The sequence below is a fragment of the Bombina bombina genome, chromosome 5, assembly GCF_027579735.1.
Source record: "Bombina bombina isolate aBomBom1 chromosome 5, aBomBom1.pri, whole genome shotgun sequence".
Taxonomy (NCBI): domain Eukaryota; kingdom Metazoa; phylum Chordata; class Amphibia; order Anura; family Bombinatoridae; genus Bombina; species Bombina bombina.
Genome location: NC_069503.1, coordinates 5,173,696 through 5,192,839, shown reverse-complemented (window position 1 = coordinate 5,192,839; position 19,144 = coordinate 5,173,696). Strand labels below are relative to the sequence as shown.

Sequence of the window (19,144 nt, the reverse complement as noted above, 5' to 3'; positions counted from 1 at the left end):
CTCTCCCCCCTCTCACACTGTCTGATACCCTCTCCCCCTCTCACACTGTCTGATACTCTCTCCCCCTCTCACACTTTCTGATCCCCTCTCCCCCTGTCTGATACCCTCTCCCCCTCTCACACTGTCTGATACCCTCTCCCCCTCTCACACTGTCTGATACCCTCTCCCCCTCTCACACTGTCTGATACCCTCTCCCCCTCTCACACTGTCTGATACCCTCTCCCCCTCTCACACTGTCTGATACCCTCTCCCCCTCTCACACTGTCTGATACCCTCTCCCCCTCTCACACTGTCTGATACTCTCTCCCCCCTCTCACACTGTCTGATCCCTCTCCCCTCTCACACTGTCTGATACCCTCTCCCCCTCTCACACTGTCTGATACCCTCTCCCCCTCTCACACTGTCTGATACCCTCTCCCCCTCTCACACTGTCTGATACCCTCTCCCCCTCTCACACTGTCTGATACCCTCTCCCCCTCTCACACTGTCTGATACCCTCTCCCCCTCTCACACTGTCTGATACCCTCTCCCCCTCTCACACTGTCTGATACCCTCTCCCCCTCTCACACTGTCTGATACCCTCTCCCCCTCTCACCCTGTCTGATACCCTCTCCCCCCTCTCACACTGTCTGATACCCTCTCCCCCTCTCCCCCTCTCCCCCTGTCTGATACCCTCTCCCCCTCTCACATTGTCTGATACCCTCTCCCCCTCTCCCCCTGTCTGATACCCTCTCCCCCTCTAACACTGTCTGATACCCTCTCCCCATCTAACCCTGTCTGATACCCTCTCCCCCTCTCCCCCTGTCTGATACCCTCTCCCCCTCTCACATTGTCTGATACCCTCTCCCCCTCTCACATTGTCTGATACCCTCTCCCCCTGTCTGTTACCCTCTCCCCCTCTCACACTGTCTGATACCCTCTCCCCCCTCTCACATTGTCTGATACCCTCTCCCCCTCTCACACTGTCTGATACCCTCTCCCCCTCTCACATTGTCTGATACCTTCTCCCCCTCTCACACTGTCTGATACCCTCTCCCCTCTCACACTGTCTGATACCCTCTCCCCCTCTCACATTGTCTGATACTCTCTCCCCCTCTCACACTGTCTGATAGCCTCTCCCCCTGTCTGATAGCCTCTCCCCCTCTCACACTGTTTGATAGCCCCTCACCCTCTCCCCCTGTCTGATAGCCCCTCACCTTCTCACACTGTCTGGTACCCTCTCCCCCTGTCTGGTACCCTCTCCCCCTGTCTGATAGCCCCTCACCCTGTCCTCCTGTCTGATAGCCCCTCTCCCCCTGTCTGGTATCCTCTCCCCCTGTTTGATAGCCTCTCACCCTCTCCCACTGTCTGATACCCTCTCCCCCTCTCACACTGTCTGATACCCTCTCCCCCTCTCACACTGTCTGATAGCCTCTCACCCTCTCCCACTGTCTGATACCCTCTCCCCCTCTCACACTGTCTGATACCCTCTCCCCCTCTCACACTGTCTGATACCCTCTTACCCTCTCTCATTAATACTATTTAAGCCATAATGATTAATACTGCCCCCTGCCATATTATCTAACACACTCTCCCTGTCTCTCCCAGGTTCGCCTGCCTTCTGGAAACTCTCTGCGCTTGGGTTTCTCAGCTGACTCACCTCTGCGATCTGTCTGTGAGAGGCTTGACTCTCTGCACCCATCCTTTGCTCCTTGTTGCCTTCTGCAAACGTTCCCCACCCGACACTTCTCTGCAGAAGACCTGACTCGCAGCTTGAGGGACCTAGGTCTCACTCCCAATGCAACCCTTTGTGTACGCACAAGCGAGACCTTCAGCCCTCCACAGGTGCTTCATTCTTGTCCAGACCCACCATTATCTCCACGGGAGCCCCCAGACTTTGCTCATAGTGCTGAGGATCTAATGGCAGAAGGTGGAAGGGTGTTGCCGATTCTGAGGTCCCCTGCTCACTCTGTGTCTCACAATTTTCGATTAAGAGAGGTACAACACTCCTCACCTACTCACAGCTGGGGTAAGAAAAACCTGAGTGACAAGGGGGAGCCCCGGCACATCCATTCACTATACTGACGCAGTCTTCTTCCGTAGGTCGAGGGCAGAGGCTGATGATCCAAGAGGATGAAGGAGTTGAAGACATTCAGGAAGATGCTGAAGGTAACGCACAAAATAAAGAGCAGCAGCAACATAGCCAAGGAAACTGAGACACTTCTCTATCCCCTGCAGTGACAGACAGGAGGGAGCTATAGGACATGGGTTCTGTCCCTCCCCTGCAGGTGACACAGACAGGAGGGAGCTATAGGACATGGGGTCTGTCCCTCCCCTGCAGGTGACACAGACAGGAGGGAGCTATAAGACATGGGGTCTGTCCCTCCCCTGCAGGTGACACAGACAGGAGGGAGCTATAGGACATGGGGTCTGTCCCTCCCCTGCAGGTGACACAGACAGGAGGGAGCTATAGGACATGGGGTCTGTCCCTCCCCTGCAGGTGACCCAGTGACACAGACAGGAGGGAGCTATAGGACATGAGGTCTGTCCCTCCCCTGCAGGTGACACAGACAGGAGGGAGCTATAGGACATAGGGTCTGTGCCTCCCCTGCAGGTGACAGTGACACAGGCAGGAGGGAACTATAGGACATGGAGTCTGTCCCTCCCCTGCAGGTGACACAGACAGCAGGGAGCTATAGGACATGGGATCTGTCCCTCCCCTGCAGGTGACACAGTCAGGAGGGAGCTATAGGATATGGGGTCTGTCCCTCCCTGCAGGTGTCACAGACAGGAGGGAGCTGTAGGACATGGGGTCTGTCCCTCCCCTGCAGGTGACATAGATAGGAGGGAGCTATAGGACATGGGGTCTGTCCCTCCCCTGCAGGTCACACAGACAGGAGGGAGCTATAGGACATGGGGTCTGTCCCTCCCCTGCAGGTGACACAGACAGCAGGGAGCTATAGGACATGGGGTCTGTCCCTTCCCTGCAGGTGACACAGTGACACAGACAGGAGGGAGCTATAGGACATGGGGTCTGTCCCTCCCCTGCAGGTGACACAGTAACACAGGCAGGAGGGAGCTATAGGACATGGGGTCTGTCCCTCCCCTGCAGGTGACACAGTGACACAGACAGGAGGGAGCTATAGGACATGGGGTCTGTCCCTCCCCTGCAGGTGACACAGTGACACAGACAGGAGGGAGCTATAGGACATGGGGTTTGTCCCTCCCCTGCAGGTGACACAGACAGAAGGTAGCTATAGGACATGGGGTCTGTCCCTTCCCTGCAGGTGACACAAACAGAAGGTAGCTATAGGACATGGGGTCTGTCCCTCCCCTGCAGGTGACACAGTGACACAGACAGGAGGGAGCTATAGGACATGGGGTCTGTCCCTCCCCTGCAGGTGACACAGTGACACAGACAGGAGGGAGCTATAGGACATGGGGTCTGTCCCTTCCCTGCAGGTGACACAGACAGAAGGTAGCTATAGGACATGAGGCCTGTTCCTCCTCTGCAGGTGACAGTCAGGAGGGAGCTATAGGACATGGGGTCTGTCCCTCCCCTGCAGGTGACACAGAAAGGAGGGAGCTATAGGACATGGGGTCTGTCCCTCCCCTGCAGGTGACACAGACAGAAGGGAGCTATAGGACATGGGGTCTATCCCTCCCCTGCAGGTGACACAGACAGGAGGGAGCTATAGGACATGGGGACTGTCCCTCCCCTGCAGGTGACACAGACAGGAGGGAGCTATAGGACATGGGGACTGTCCCTCCCCTGCAGGTGACACAGACAGGAGGGAGCTATAGGACATGGGGTCTATCCCTCCCCTGCAGGTGACAGTGACACAGGCAGGAGGGAACTATAGGACATGGGGTCTGTCCCTCCCCTGCAGGTGACACAGACAGCAGGGAGCTATAGGACATGGGATCTGTCCCTCCCCTGCAGGTGACACAGTCAGGAGGGAGCTATAGGATATGGGGTCTGTCCCTCCCCTGCAGGTGACACAGACAGAAGGGAGCTATAGGACATGGGGTCTGTCCCACCCCTGCAGGTGACACAGACAGGAGGGAGCTATAGGACATGGGGTCTGTCCCTCCCCTGCAGGTGACACAGACAGGAGGGAGCTATAGAACATCGGTCTGTCCCTCCCCTGCAGGTGACAGTGACACAGACAGGAGGGAGCTATAGGACATGGGTTCTGTCCCTCCCCTGCAGGTGACACAGACAGGAGGGAGCTATAGGACATGGGGTCTGTCCCTCCCCTGCAGGTGACACAGTGACACAGTCAGGAGGAAGCTATAGGACATGGGCTCTGTCCCTCCCCTGCAGGTGACACAGACAGCAGGGAGCTATAGGACATGGGGTCTGTCCCTCCCCTGCAGGTGACACAGTGACACAGTCAGGAGGAAGCTATAGGACATGGGCTCTGTCCCTCCCCTGCAGGTGACACAGACAGGAGGGAGCTATAGGACATGAGGTCTGTCCCTCCCCTGCAGGTGACACAGTCAGGAGGGAGCTATAGGACATGGGGTCTGTCCCTCCCCTGCAGGTGACACAGACAGCAGGGAGCTATAGGACATGGGGTCTATCCCTCCCCTGCAGGTGACACAGTCAGGAGGGAGCTATAGGACATGGGGTCTATCCCTCCCCTGCAGGTGACAGTGACACAGGCAGGAGGGAACTATAGGACATGGGGTCTGTCCCTCCCCTGCAGGTGACACAGACAGCAGGGAGCTATAGGACATGGGATCTGTCCCTCCCCTGCAGGTGACACAGACAGCAGGGAGCTATAGGACATGGGGTCTGTCCCTCCCCTGCAGGTGACAGTGACACAGACAGGAGGGAACTATAGGACATGGGTTCTGTCCCTCCCCAGCAGGTGACACAGACAGGAGGGAGCTATAGGACATGGGTCTGTCCCTCTACTGCAGGTGACACAGTGACACAGACAGGAGGGAGCTATAGGACATGATGTCTGTCCCTCCCCTGCAGGTGACACAGTCAGGAGGGAGCTATAGGACATGGGGTCTGTCCCTCCCCTGCAGGTGACACAGACAGGAGGGAGCTATAGGACATGGGGTCTGTCCCTCCCCTGCAGGTGACACAGTCAGGAGGGAGCTATAGGATATGGGGTCTGTCCCTCCCCTGCAGGTGACCCAGTGACACAGACAGGAGGGAGCTATAGGACATGGGGTCTGTCCCTCCCCTGCAGGTGACACAGACAGGAGGGAGCTATAGGACATGAGGTCTGTCCCTCCCCTGCAGGTGGCACAGACAGGAGGGAGCTATAGGACATGAGGTCTGTCCCTCCCCTGCAGGTGGCACAGACAGGAGGGAGCTATAGGACATGAGGTCTGTCCCTCCCCTGCAGGTGACAGTGACACAGGCAGGAGGGAACTATAGGACATGGAGTCTGTCCCTCCCCTGCAGGTGACACAGTCAGGAGGGAGCTATAGGATATGGGGTCTGTCCCTCCCCTGCAGGTGACACAGACAGAAGGGAGCTGTAGGACATGGGGTCTGCCCCTCTCCTGCAGGTGACACAGACAGCAGGGAGCTATAGGACATGGAGTCTGTCCCTCCCCTGCAGGTGACACAGTAACACAGACAGGAGGGAACTATAGGACATGGGATCTGTCCCTCCCCTGCAGGTGACACAGTCAGGAGGGAGCTATAGGATATGGGGTCTGTCCCTCCCTGCAGGTGACACAGACAGGAGGGAGCTGTAGGACATGGGGTCTGCCCCTCTCCTGCAGGTGACACAGACAGCAGGGAGCTATAGGACATGGGGTCTGTCCCTCCCCTGCAGGTGACACAGACAGCAGGGAGCTATAGGACATGGGGTCTGTCCCTTCCCTGCAGGTGACACAGTGACACAGACAGGAGGGAGCTATAGGACATGGGGTCTGTCCCTCCCCTGCAGGTGACACAGTAACACAGGCAGGAGGGAGCTATAGGACATGGGGTCTGTCCCTCCCCTGCAGGTGACACAGTGACACAGACAGGAGGGAGCTATAGGACATGGGGTCTGTCCCTCCCCTGCAGGTGACACAGTAACACAGACAGGAGGGAACTATAGGACATGGGGTTTGTCCCTCCCCTGCAGGTGAGACAGACAGGAGGGAGCTATAGGACATGAGGTTTGTTCTTCTACTGCAGGTGACACAGACAGGAGGGAGCTATAGGACATGAGGTTTGTTCTTCTACTGCAGGTGACACAGACAGAAGGGAGCTATAGGACATGGGGTCTGTCCCTCCCCTGCAGGTGACACAGACAGAAGGGAGCTATAGGACATGGGGTCTGTCCCTTCCCTGCAGGTGACACAGACATGAGGGAGCTATAGGACATGGGGTCTGTCCCTCCCCTGCAGGTGACACAGTGACACAGACAGAAGGTAGCTATAGGACATGGGGTCTGTCCCTCCCCTGCAGGTGACACAGTGACACAGACATGAGGGAGCTATAGGACATGGGGTCTGTCCCTCCCCTGCAGGTGACACAGTCAGGAGGAAGCTATAGGACATGGGCTCTGTCCCTCCCCTGCAGGTGACACAGACAGGAGGGAGCTATAGGACATGAGGTCTGTCCCTCCCCTGCAGGTGACACAGTCAGGAGGGAGCTATAGGACATGGGGTCTATCCCTCCCCTGCAGGTGACACAGACAGCAGGGAGCTATAGGACATGGGATCTGTCCCTCCCCTGCAGGTGACACAGTCAGGAGGGAGCTATAGGACATGGGGTCTATCCCTCCCCTGCAGGTGACAGTGACACAGGCAGGAGGGAACTATAGGACATGGGGTCTGTCCCTCCCCTGCAGGTGACACAGACAGCAGGGAGCTATAGGACATGGGATCTGTCCCTCCCCTGCAGGTGACACAGACAGCAGGGAGCTATAGGACATGGGGTCTGTCCCTCCCCTGCAGGTGACAGTGACACAGACAGGAGGGAACTATAGGACATGGGTTCTGTCCCTCCCCAGCAGGTGACACAGACAGGAGGGAGCTATAGGACATGGGTCTGTCCCTCTACTGCAGGTGACACAGTGACACAGACAGGAGGGAGCTATAGGACATGATGTCTGTCCCTCCCCTGCAGGTGACACAGTCAGGAGGGAGCTATAGGACATGGGGTCTGTCCCTCCCCTGCAGGTGACACAGACAGGAGGGAGCTATAGGACATGGGGTCTGTCCCTCCCCTGCAGGTGACACAGTCAGGAGGGAGCTATAGGATATGGGGTCTGTCCCTCCCCTGCAGGTGACACAGTGACACAGACAGGAGGGAGCTATAGGACATGGGGTCTGTCCCTCCCCTGCAGGTGACACAGTGACACAGACAGGAGGGAGCTATAGAACATCGGTCTGTCCCTCCCCTGCAGGTGACACAGTGACACAGACAGGAGGGAGCTATAGGACATGGGGTCTGTCCCTCCCCTGCAGGTGACACAGTGACACAGACAGGAGGGAGCTATAGGACATGGGGTCTGTCCCTCCCCTGCAGGTGACACAGACTGGAGGGAGCTATAGGACATAGGGTCTGTCCCTCCCCTGCAGGTGACACAGACAGGAGGGAGCTATAGGACATGGGGTCTGTCCCTCCCCTGCAGGTGACACAGTGACACAGACAGGAGGGAGCTATAGGACATGGGGTCTGTCCCTCCCCTGCAGGTGACACAGACTGGAGGGAGCTATAGGACATAGGGTCTGTCCCTCCCCTGCAGGTGACACAGACAGGAGGGAGCTATAGGACATGGGGTCTGTCCCTTCTCTGCAGGTGACACAGTCAGGAGGGAGCTATAGGACATGGGGTCTGTCCCTCCCCTGCAGGTGACACAGTCAGGAGGGAGCTATAGGACATAGGGTCTGTCCCTCCCCTGCAGTGACAGACAGGAGGGAGCTATAGGACATGAGGCCTGTTCCTCCTCTGCAGGTGACACAGTCAGGAGGGAGCTATAGGACATGGGGTCTGTCCCTCCCCTGCAGGTGACACAGACAGGAGGGAGCTATAGGACATGGGGTCTATCCCTCCCCTGCAGGTGACACAGACAGGAGGGAACTATAGGACATGGGGTCTATCCCTCCCCTGCAGGTGACAGTGACACAGGCAGGAGGGAACTATAGGACATGGGGTCTGTCCCTCCCCTGCAGGTGACACAGACAGCAGGGAGCTATAGGACATGGGATCTATCCCTCCCCTGCGGGTGACACAGTCAGGAGGGAGCTATAGGATATGGGGTCTGTCCCTCCCCTGCAGGTGACACAGTGACACAGACAGGAGGGAGCTATAGGACATGGGGTCTGTCCCTCCTCTGCAGATGACACAGTGACACAGACAGGAGGGAGCTATAGGACATGAGGTTTGTTCTTCTACTGCAGGTGACACAGACAGGAGGGAGCTATAGGACATGGGGTCTGTCCCTCCCCTGCAGGTGACACAGACAGAAGGGAGCTATAGGACATGGGGTCTGTCCCTTCCCTGCAGGTGACACAGACAGAAGGTAGCTATAGGACATGAGGCCTGTTCCTCCTCTGCAGGTGACACAGTCAGGAGGGAGCTATAGGACATGGGGTCTGTCCCTCCCCTACAGGTGACACAGTGACACAGACAGGAGCGAGCTATAGGACATGGGGTCTGTCCCTCCCCTGCAGGTGACACAGACAGGAGGGAGCTATAGGACATGGGGTCTGTCCCTCTACTGCAGGTGACAGTGACACAGACAGGAGCGAGTTATATAGGACATGGGATCTGTCCCTCCCCTGCAGGCGACACAGACAGGAGGAAGCTATAGGACATGGGATCTGTCCCTCCCCTGCAGGTGACACAGACAGGAGGGAGCTATAGGACATGGGGTCTGTCCCTCCCCTGCAGGTGACACAGTGACACAGACAGGAGGGAGCTATAGGACATGGGGTCTGTCCCTCCCCTGCAGGTGACACAGTGACACAGACAGGAGGGAGCTATAGGACATGGGGTCTGTCCCTCACCTGCAGGTGACATAGTGACACAGACAGGAGGGAACTATAGGACATGGGGTCTGTCCCTCCCCTGCAGGTGACACAGTGACACAGACAGGAGGGAGCTATAGGACATGGGGCCTGTCCCTCCCATGCAGGTGACATAGTGACACAGAGAGGAGGGAGCTATAGGACATGGGGTCTGTCCCTCCCCTGCAGGTGACACAGACAGGAGGGAGCTATAGGACATGGGGTCTGTCCCTCCCCTGCAGGTGACACAGTGACACAGACAGGAGGGAGCTATAGGACATGGGGTCTGTCCCTCCCCTGCAGGTGACACAGACAGGAGGGAGCTATAGGACATGGGGTCTGTCCCTCCCCTGCAGGTGACACAGACTGGAGGGAGCTATAGGACATAGGGTCTGTCCCTCCCCTGCAGGTGACACAGTGACACATACAGGAGGGAGCTATAGGACATGGGGTCTGTCCCTCCCCTGCAGGTGACACAGACAGGAGGGAGCTATAGGACATGGGGTCTGTCCCTCTCCTGCAGGTGACACAGACAGGAGGGAGCTATAGGACATGTGGCCTGTCCCTCCCCTGCAGGTGACACAGACAGGAGGGAGCTATAGGACATGTGGCCTGTCCCTCCCCTACAGGTGACACAGTGACACAGACAGGAGCGAGCTATAGGACATGGGGTCTGTCCCTCCCCTGCAGATGACACAGTGACACAGGCAGAAGGGATCTATAGGATATGGGGTCTGTCCCTCCCCTGCAGGTGACACAGTGACACAGACAGAAGGGAGCTATAGGACATGGGGTCTGTCCCTCCCCTGCAGGTGACACAGACAGGAGGGAGCTATAGGACATGGGGTCTGCCCCTCCCCTGCAGGTGACACAGACAGGAGGGAGCTATAGGACATGGGGTCTGTCCCTCTCCTGCAGGTGACACAGACAGGAGGGAGCTATAGGACATGGGGTCTGTCCCTCCCCTGCAGGTGACACAGACAGGAGGGAGTTATAGGCTATGGGGTCTGTCCCTCCCCTGCAGGTGAGACAGTGACACAGACAGGAGGGAGCTATAGGACATGGGGTCTGTCCCTCCTCTGCAGGTGAGACAGTGACACAGACAGGAGGGAGCTATAGGACATGTGGCCTGTCCCTCCCCTGCAGGTGACACAGACAGGAGAAAGCTATAGGACATGGGGTCTGTCCCTCCTCTGCAGGTGACACAGTCAGGAGGGAGCTATAGGACATGGGGTCTGTCCCTCCCCTACAGGTGACACAGTGACACAGACAGGAGCGAGCTATAGGACATGGGGTCTGTCCCTCCCCTGCAGGTGACACAGACAGGAGGGAGCTATAGGACATGGGGTCTGCCCCTCCCCTGCAGGTGACACAGACAGGAGGGAGCTATAGGACATGGGGTCTGTCCCTCCCCTGCAGGTGACAGTGACACAGACAGAAGAGAGCTATAGGACATGGGGTCTGTCCCTCCCCTGCAGGTGACACAGTGACACAGAGAGGAGGGAGCTATAGGACATGGGGTCTGTCCCTCCCCTGCAGGTGACACAGTGACACAGACAGGAGGGAGTTATAGGACATGGGGTCTGTCCCTCCCCTGCAGGTGACACAGACAGGAGGGAGCTATAGGACATGGGGTCTGTCCCTCCCCTGCAGGTGACACAGACTGGAGGGAGCTATAGGACATAGGGTCTGTCCCTCCCCTGCAGGTGACACAGTGACACATACAGGAGGGAGCTATAGGACATGGGGTCTGTCCCTCCCCTGCAGGTGACACAGACAGGAGGGAGCTATTGGACATGGGGTCTGTCCCTCTCCTGCAGGTGACACAGACAGGAGGGAGCTATAGGACATGGGGTCTGTCCCACTACTGCAGGTGACACAGACAGGAGGAAGCTATAGGACATGGGGTCTGTCCCTCCTCTGCAGGTGACACAGACAGGAGGGAGCTATAGGACATGAGGTCTGTTCCTCCCCTGCAGGTGACAGTGACACAGACAGGAGCGAGCTATATAGGACATTAGGTCTGTCCCTCCCCTGCAGGTGACACAGACAAGAGGGAGCTATAGGACATGGGGTCTGTCCCTCCCCTGCAGGTGACATAGTGACACAGTCAGGAGGGAGCTATAGGACATGGGGTCTGTCCCTCCCCTGCAGGTGACACAGACAGGAGCGAGCTATAGGACATGGGCTCTGTCCCTCCCCTGCAGGTGACACAGACAGGAGGGAGCTATAGCACATGGGGTCTGTCCCTCCCCTGCAGGTGACACAGTGACACAGACAGGAGGGAGCTATAGCACATTGGGTCTGTCCCTCCCCTGCAGGTGACACAGACAGAAGGGAGCTATAGGACATGGGGTCTGTCCCTCATCTGCAGGTGACACAGTGACACAGACAGGAGGGTGCTTTAGGACATGGGGTCTGTCCCTCCCCTGCAGGTGACACAGACAGGAGCGAGCTATAGGACATGGGGTCTGTCCCTCCCCTGCAGGTGACACAGACAGGAGGGAACTATAGGACATGGGGTCTGTCCCTCCCCTGCAGGTGACACAGTGACACAGATAGGAGGGAGCTATAGGACATGGGTCTGTCCCTCCCCTGCAGGTGACACAGACAGGAGCGAGCTATAGGACATGGGGTCTGTCCCTCTCCTGCAGGTGACACAGACAGGACGGAGCTATAGGACATGGGGTCTGTCCCTCCCCTGCAGGTGACACAGACAGGACGGAGCTATAGGACATGGGGTCTGTCCCTCCCCTGCAGGAGACACAGACAGGAGCGAGCTATAGGACATAGGGTTTGTCCCTCCCCTGCAGTGACAGACAGGAGGGAGTTATAGGACATGGGGTCTGTCCCTCCCCTGCAGGTGACACAGTAACACAGACAGGAGGGAGCTATAGGACATGGGGTCTGTCCCTCCCATGCAGGTGACACAGACAGGAGGGAGCTCTAGGACATTGGGTCTGTCCCTCCTCTGCAGGTGACAGACAGGAGGGATCTATAGGACATGGGGTCTGTCCCTCCCATGCAGGTGACACAGACAGGAGGAAGCTATAGGAGATGGGGTCTGTCCCTCCTCTGCAGGTGACAGACAGGAGGGATCTATAGGACATGGGGTCTGTCCCTCCCCTGCATGTGACACAGTGACAGACAGGAGGGAGCTATAGGACATGTGGCCTGTCCCTCCCCTGCAGGTGACATAGTGACACAGACAGGAGGGAGCAATAGGACATGGGGTCTGTCCCTCCCCTGCAGGTGACACAGTGACACAGACAGGAGGGAGCTATAGGACATGGGGTCTGTCCCTCCCCTGCAGGTGACACAGTGACACAGACAGGAGGGAACTATAGGACATGGGGTCTGTCCCTCTACTGCAGGTGACACACAGACAGGAGGGATCTGTAGGACATGGGGTCTGTCCCTCCCCTGCAGGTGACACAGACAGGAGGGAGCTATAGGACATGGAGTCTGTCCCTCCCTGCAGGTGACACAGGCAGGAGAAAGCTATAAGACATGGGGTCTGTCCCTCCTCTGCAGGTGACATTGACACAGACAGAAGGGAACTATAGGACATGGGGTCTGTCCCTCCCCTGCAGGTGACACAGACAGGAGAAAGCTATAGGACATGGGTTCTCTCCCTCCTCTGCAGGTGACACAGACAGGAGGGAGCTATAGGACATAGGGCCTGTCCCTCCCCTGCAGCTGGCAGTGACACAGACAGAAGGGAGCTATAGGACATGGGGTCTGTCCCTCCCCTGCAGGTGACACAGACAGGAGAAATCTATAGGACATGGGGTCTGTCCCTCCTCTGCAGGTGACACAGACAGGGGGGAGCTATAGGACATGGGGTCTGTCCCTTCCCTGCAGGTGACACAGACAGGAGGGAGCTATAGGACATGAGGTCTGTCCCTCCCCTGCAGGTGACACAGTCAGGAGGGAGCTATAGGACATGGGGTCTGCCCCTCCCCTGCAGGTGACAGTCAGGAGGGAGCTATAGGACATGGGGTCTGTCCCTCCCCTGCAGGTGACACAGACAGGAGGGAGCTATAGGACATGGGGTCTGTCCCTCCCCTGCAGGTGACACAGACAGGAGGGAGCTATAGGACATGGGGTCTGCCCCTCCCCTGCAGGTGACACAGTCAGGAGGGAGCTATAGGACATGGGGTCTGTCCCTCCCCTGCTGGTGACACAGACAGGAGGGAGCTATAGGACATGGGGTCTGTCCCTCCCCTGCAGGTGACACAGTCAGGAGGGAGCTATAGGACATGGGGTCTGCCCCTCCCCTGCAGGTGACACAGTCAGGAGGGAGCTATAGGACATGGGGTCTGTCCCTCCCCTGCAGGTGACACAGACAGGAGGGAGCTATAGGACATGGGGTCTGTCCCTCCCCTGCTGGTGACACAGACAGGAGGGAGCTATAGGACATGGGGTCTGTCCCTCCCCTGCAGGTGACACAGTCAGGAGGGAGCTATAGGACATGGGGTCTGCCCCTCCCCTGCAGGTGACACAGTCAGGAGGGAGCTATAGGACATGGGGTCTGTCCCTCCCCTGCAGGTGACACAGACAGGAGGGAGCTATAGGACATGAGGTCTGTCCCTCCCATGCAAGTGACACATTTAGTAAGTTTCTGTGAGACATGGTGCCATCTGCATTAGCTTATACATATGCATTTACAAATAAACATATAGGGGTAGATTACAAGTGGAGGGCTAACTTAAGCAATATCAGGAACATGCTAACTAAGTTGAAATAAACAGGTGCTCTCGAGCATTAACAAAGTTGCACTTGGCTGGTTAGTGTGAGTGAAAACCTTGCGTAAAGTATAAGGAGTAAAGTTACACTAATCAAAACATAACTCTTTTCAAATAAAGTGTTACACTAGTAAGTACACTATCTGATAAAAATTACTCTTACAAGTAATTAAAAATGTTTTGGTTTTAAGGGTTAAAAGGTATATGGTACAAGACAAGGTGTTTGACTGGAAAGGGCTACTATGTATATAAAAGTCTAATTGTGTGTGGGTATGTATATGTATGTATGTATGTACAACACACAGAGAAAACCCAGCACTCACTTACAAGCTCTCAGCTAAGATTTAAAAGCAAAAATGGAAAGGTTAGTTACCGCATCTGGCCAAATGGGACAAGCTCAGGTACCACGTCAAGGTCCTTTCCAATACCTGAGACCCTAAAACAGCCACACAATGCAAGCTTTCAAATCCAAACAAACTGAAAACAAGGGAAGGGTGCACAGGAATATGTAATCACCCTAGACATATACAAAACACGGAAGGGAACTGCACTCTCATACCGGACCGGGTACACATCCCATGACCCTGCAACATGCTCAGCCCTGGGTGCCACCGGCACTCACAGGAAGCTGTGCTGTCCCCAGAGCCACAAGCAGTTAACCCCAGTGCTGGGTTTTCTCTGTGTGTTGTATTAATTTGTTTTGTAATTTTCCCTATGGTTCTTGCACCCAGACCTGTCTGGCGTTAACTGCTTGTGGCTCTGGGGACAGCACAGCTTCCTGTGAGTGCCGGTGGCACCCAGGGCTGAGCATGTTGCAGGGTCATGGGATGTGTACCCGGTCCGGTATGAGAGTGCAGTTCCCTTCCGTGTTTTGTATATGTCTAGGGTGATTACATATTCCTGTGCACCCTTCCCTTGTTTTCAGTTTGTTTGGATTTGAAAGCTTGCATTGTGTGGCTGTTTTAGGGTCTCAGGTATTGGAAAGGACCTTGACGTGGTACCTGAGCTTGTCCCATTTGGCCAGATGCGGTAACTAACCTTTCCATTTTTGCTTTTAAATCTTAGCTGAGAGCTTGTAAGTGAGTGCTGGGTTTTCTCTGTGTGTTGTATTAATTTGTTTTGTAAATTTCCCTATGGTTCTTGCACCCAGACCTGTCTGGGGTTAACTGCTTGTGGCTCTGGGGACAGCACAGCTTCCTATAATATGTGTGTGTATATATATATATGTATATATATATATATATATATATATATATATATATATATATATATATATATATATATATATATATATATATATATATGCAATGGTTGCAATTTCGGAGGTGCCTTCCCAAGGACACGAAGAGGAGGGTACTGCTGTAGCATCTGAAGGTGAAATCTCAAATCTCAAATTCAGAAAGTTTATTGCCTCTGACGGACACGGAGGTTGTAACTTTTAGGTTTAAACTAGAACACCTCCGTCTGTTGCTTAGGGTGGTTTTGGTTACTTTGGACGACTGCGACTCCACAGTAGTGGTTGTCCCTAAGAAATCTAGTAAACTGGACAGATATTTCGAGGTTCCTTCTTACTCAGACGTATTTCCAGTCCCAAAACGAGCTTAAGAGATCATTACTATGGAGTTGGAGAGACCGGGCATACCCTTTTCTCCCTCTCCTATTTTTAAGAAGATGTTTCCCATAGCTGACTCTATCAAGGAGGCTTGGCAAACAGTCCCTAAGGTGGAGGGGGCGGTTTCCACCTTAGCCAAGAGAGCTACTATTCCCATAGAGAATAGTTGTGCCTTCAAAGATCCTATGGACAAGAAGTTAGAGGGTCTACTCAAGAAGATTTATGTTTACCAGGGTCTGCAATGGCAACCAGCTGCGTTCATTGCTACCATCACTAGTGCGGCAGCATATTGGTTTGATGCACTGTCTGAGTCTCTCAGGACAGAGACTTCCTTGGATGAGATCCAGGACAGGATAAAGGCTCTGAAACTAGCTAATGCCTTTTTCTCTTACTTGGTGTATCCAATCCACGGATTCATCCTTACTTGTGGGATATTCTCATTCCCTACAGTAAGTGTCAAAGAGAGCACACAGCAGAGCTGTCCATATAGCTCCCCCTCAGGCTCCGCCCCCCAGTCATTCTCTTTGCCGCTCTAACAAGTAGCATCTCCACGGGAGGGTAAAGTGAATGTTGAAAGAAATTATTGTGGATATCACTGGGGGAAAGGGCCATGCCCTTCCGCAAGATAGACCGTTTAAGGCCAAAAAGAAGGCTAATTTTCGCTCTTTTTGCAACTTCAGGAGCGGACCTGCTTCAAACTCTGCAACCGCAAAGCAAGAGGGTAACGCTTCACAGCCCAAAGCAACCTGGAAACCCTTGCAGGGCTGGAACAAGGGTAAACAGGCCAAGAAACCTGCGGCTGCTACCAAGACAGCATGAAGGGGTAGCCCCCGATCCGGGACCGGATCTAGTAGGGGGCAGACTTTCTCTCTTTGCTCAGGCTTGGGCAAGAGATGTTCCAGATCCTTGGGCATTAGAAATTGCTGCTCAGGGGTATCTTTTAGAATTCAAGGACTCTCCTCCAAGGGGAAGGTTCCACATTTCTCGTTTGTCTTCAGACCAGACAAAGAAACAGGCGTTCTTACGCTGTGTAGAAGATCTACTAAAGATGGGAGTGATACACCCAGTTCCAATTGCAGAACAAGGACTGGGTTTTTACTCAAACCTGTTTGTAGTTCCCAAAAAGGAAGGAACTTTCAGGCCAATCCTGGATCTAAAAATTCTAAACAAATTCCTCAGAGTTCCATCATTCAAAATGGAAACCATTCGGACAATCTTACCGATGATCCAGGAAGGTCAATATATGACTACCGTGGATCTAAAGGATGCGTACCTACATATTCCTATCCACAAAGATCATCATCATTTCCTAAGGTTCGCCTTTCTGGACACGCATTATCAGTTCGTGGCCCTTCCTTTCGGGTTGGCCACCGCTCCCAGAATTTTCACAAAGGTGCTAGGATCCCTTCTAGCGGTACTAAGACCGCGGGGCATTGCAGTAGCACCTTATCTAGACAACATCTTAATACAGCCGTCGTCCTTTCACAGAGCCAAGGCTCATACGGACATTGTTCTGGCCTTTCTAAGGTCTCACGGGTGGAAGGTGAACGTCGAAAAAAGTTCTCTGTCCCCGCTCACAAGGGTTCCCTTCCTGGGAACACTAATAGACTCGGTAGAAATGAAAATATTTCTGACAGAGGTCAGGAAGTTAAAGCTTTTAACTACTTGCCGAGTTCTTCATTCCGTTCCTCGGCCTTCTGTAGCTCAGTGCATGGAGGTAATCGGATTAATGGTTGCGGCAATGGACGTTGTCCCTTTTGCCCGAATTCATCTCAGGCCACTGCAACTGTGCATGCTCAAACAGTGGAATGGGGATTATGCAGATTTGTCTCCTCAAATACAACTGGACCAGAAAACCAGAGATTCTCTTCTCTGGTGGTTGTCTCAGGATCACCTGTCTCAGGGAATGTGCTTCCGCAGACCGGAGTGGATCGTTGTCACGACCGATGCCAGTCTGTTAGGCTGGGGTGCGGTCTGGGACTCCCTGAAAGCTCAGGGCCTATGGTCGCGGGAAGAATCTCTTCTCCCGATTAAACATTTTGGAACTGAGAGCGATATTCAACACGCTCCAGGCATGGCCTCAACTAGCGGAGGCCAAATTAATCAGATTTCAGTCGGACAACATCACGACTGTAGCGTACATCAAACATCAGGGAGGAACAAAGAGTTCCCTAGCGATGAAGGAGGTAACCAAGATCATCAAATGGGCAGAGGATCACTCCTGCCATCTATCTGCAATTCACATCCCAGGAGTAGACAACTGGGAGGCGGATTTTCTGAGTCGTCAGACTTTCTCCAACATAGGTGTGTCCGGTCCACGGCGTCATCCTTACTTGTGGGATATTCTCTTCCCCAACAGGAAATGGCAAAGAGCCCAGCAAAGCTGGTCACATGATCCCTCCTAGGCTCCGCCTTCCCCAGTCATTCTCTTTGCCGTTGTACAGGCAACATCTCCACGGAGATGGCTTAGAGTTTTTTCGTCCCTCCCCCTATATTTAAGAAATTGTTTCCTATGGTCGACCCCAGAAAGGACTTATGGCAGACAGTCCCCAAGGTCGAGGGGGCGGTTTCTACTCTAAACAAACGCACCACTATACCCATAGAAGATAGTTGTGCTTTCAAAGATCCTATGGATAAAAAATTAGAGGGTTTGCTTAAAAAGATGTTTGTTCAGCAAGGTTACCTTCTACAACCAATTTCATGCATTGTTCCTGTCACTACAGCAGCGTGTTTCTGGTTCGATGAACTAGAAAAGGCGCTCAATAAAGATTCTTCTTATGAGGAGATTTTGGACAGAATTCATGCTCTCAAATTGGCTAACTCTTTCACCCTAGACGCCACTTTGCAATTGGCTAGATTAGCGGCGAAAAATTCTGGGTTTGCTATTGTGGCGCGCAGAGCGCTTTGGCTAAAATCTTGGTCAGCGGATGCGTCTTCCAAGAACAAATTGCTTAACATTCCTTTCAAGGGGAAAACGCTGTTTGGCCCTGACTTGAAAGAGATTATTTCTGATATCACTGGGGGCAAGGGCCACGCCCTTCCTCAGGATAGGTCTTTCAAGGCCAAAAATAAACCTAATTTTCGTCCCTTTCGCAGAAACGGACCAGCCCCAAGTGCTACGTCCTCTAAGCAAGAGGGTAATACTTCTCAAGCCAAGCCAGCCTGGAGGCCAATGCAAGGCTGGAACAAAGGTAAGCAGGCCAAGAAACCTGCCACTGCTACCAAGACAGCATGAGATGTTGGCCCCCGATCCGGGACCGGATCTGGTGGGGGGCAGACTCTCTCTCTTCGCTCAGGCTTGGGCAAGAGATGTTCTGGATCCTTGGGCGCTAGAAATAGTCTCCCAAGGTTATCTTCTGGAATTCAAGGGGCTTCCCCCGAGGGGGAGGTTCCACAGGTCTCAATTGTCTTCAGACCACATAAAAAAACAGGCATTCTTACATTGTGTAGAAGACCTGTTAAAAATGGGAGTGATTCATCCTGTTCCATTAGGAGAACAAGGGATGGGGTTCTACTCCAATCTGTTGTAGTTCCCAAAAAAGAGGGAACATTCAGACCAATCTTAGATCTCAAGATCCTAAACAAGTTTCTCAAGGTTCCATCGTTCAAAATGGAAACCATTCGAACAATTCTTCCTTCCATCCAGGAAGGTCAATTCATGACCACGGTGGATTTAAAGGATGCGTATCTACATATTCCTATCCACAAGGAACATCATCGGTTCCTAAGGTTCGCATTTCTGGACAAGCATTACCAGTTTGTGGCACTTCCGTTCGGATTAGCCACTGCTCCAAGAATTTTCACAAAGGTGCTAGGGTCCCTTCTAG

General features: G+C 54.1%; 1 protein-coding gene across 1 annotated transcript in view; it reads left to right on the top strand.

The window, feature by feature from the left end:
• Window positions 1–1,587: 1,587 nt before the first annotated feature.
• The window catches only part of LOC128659681 (uncharacterized), a gene marked incomplete at its 5' end in the record, with an annotated part of 378,536 nt that continues 360,979 nt past the window's right edge, over window positions 1,588–19,144 (top strand). Inside the window, 2 exon segments of the mRNA XM_053713253.1 lie at window positions 1,588–2,008; window positions 2,083–2,148. Of these exon segments, the coding sequence (XP_053569228.1) occupies window positions 1,588–2,008; window positions 2,083–2,148 (487 nt within the window).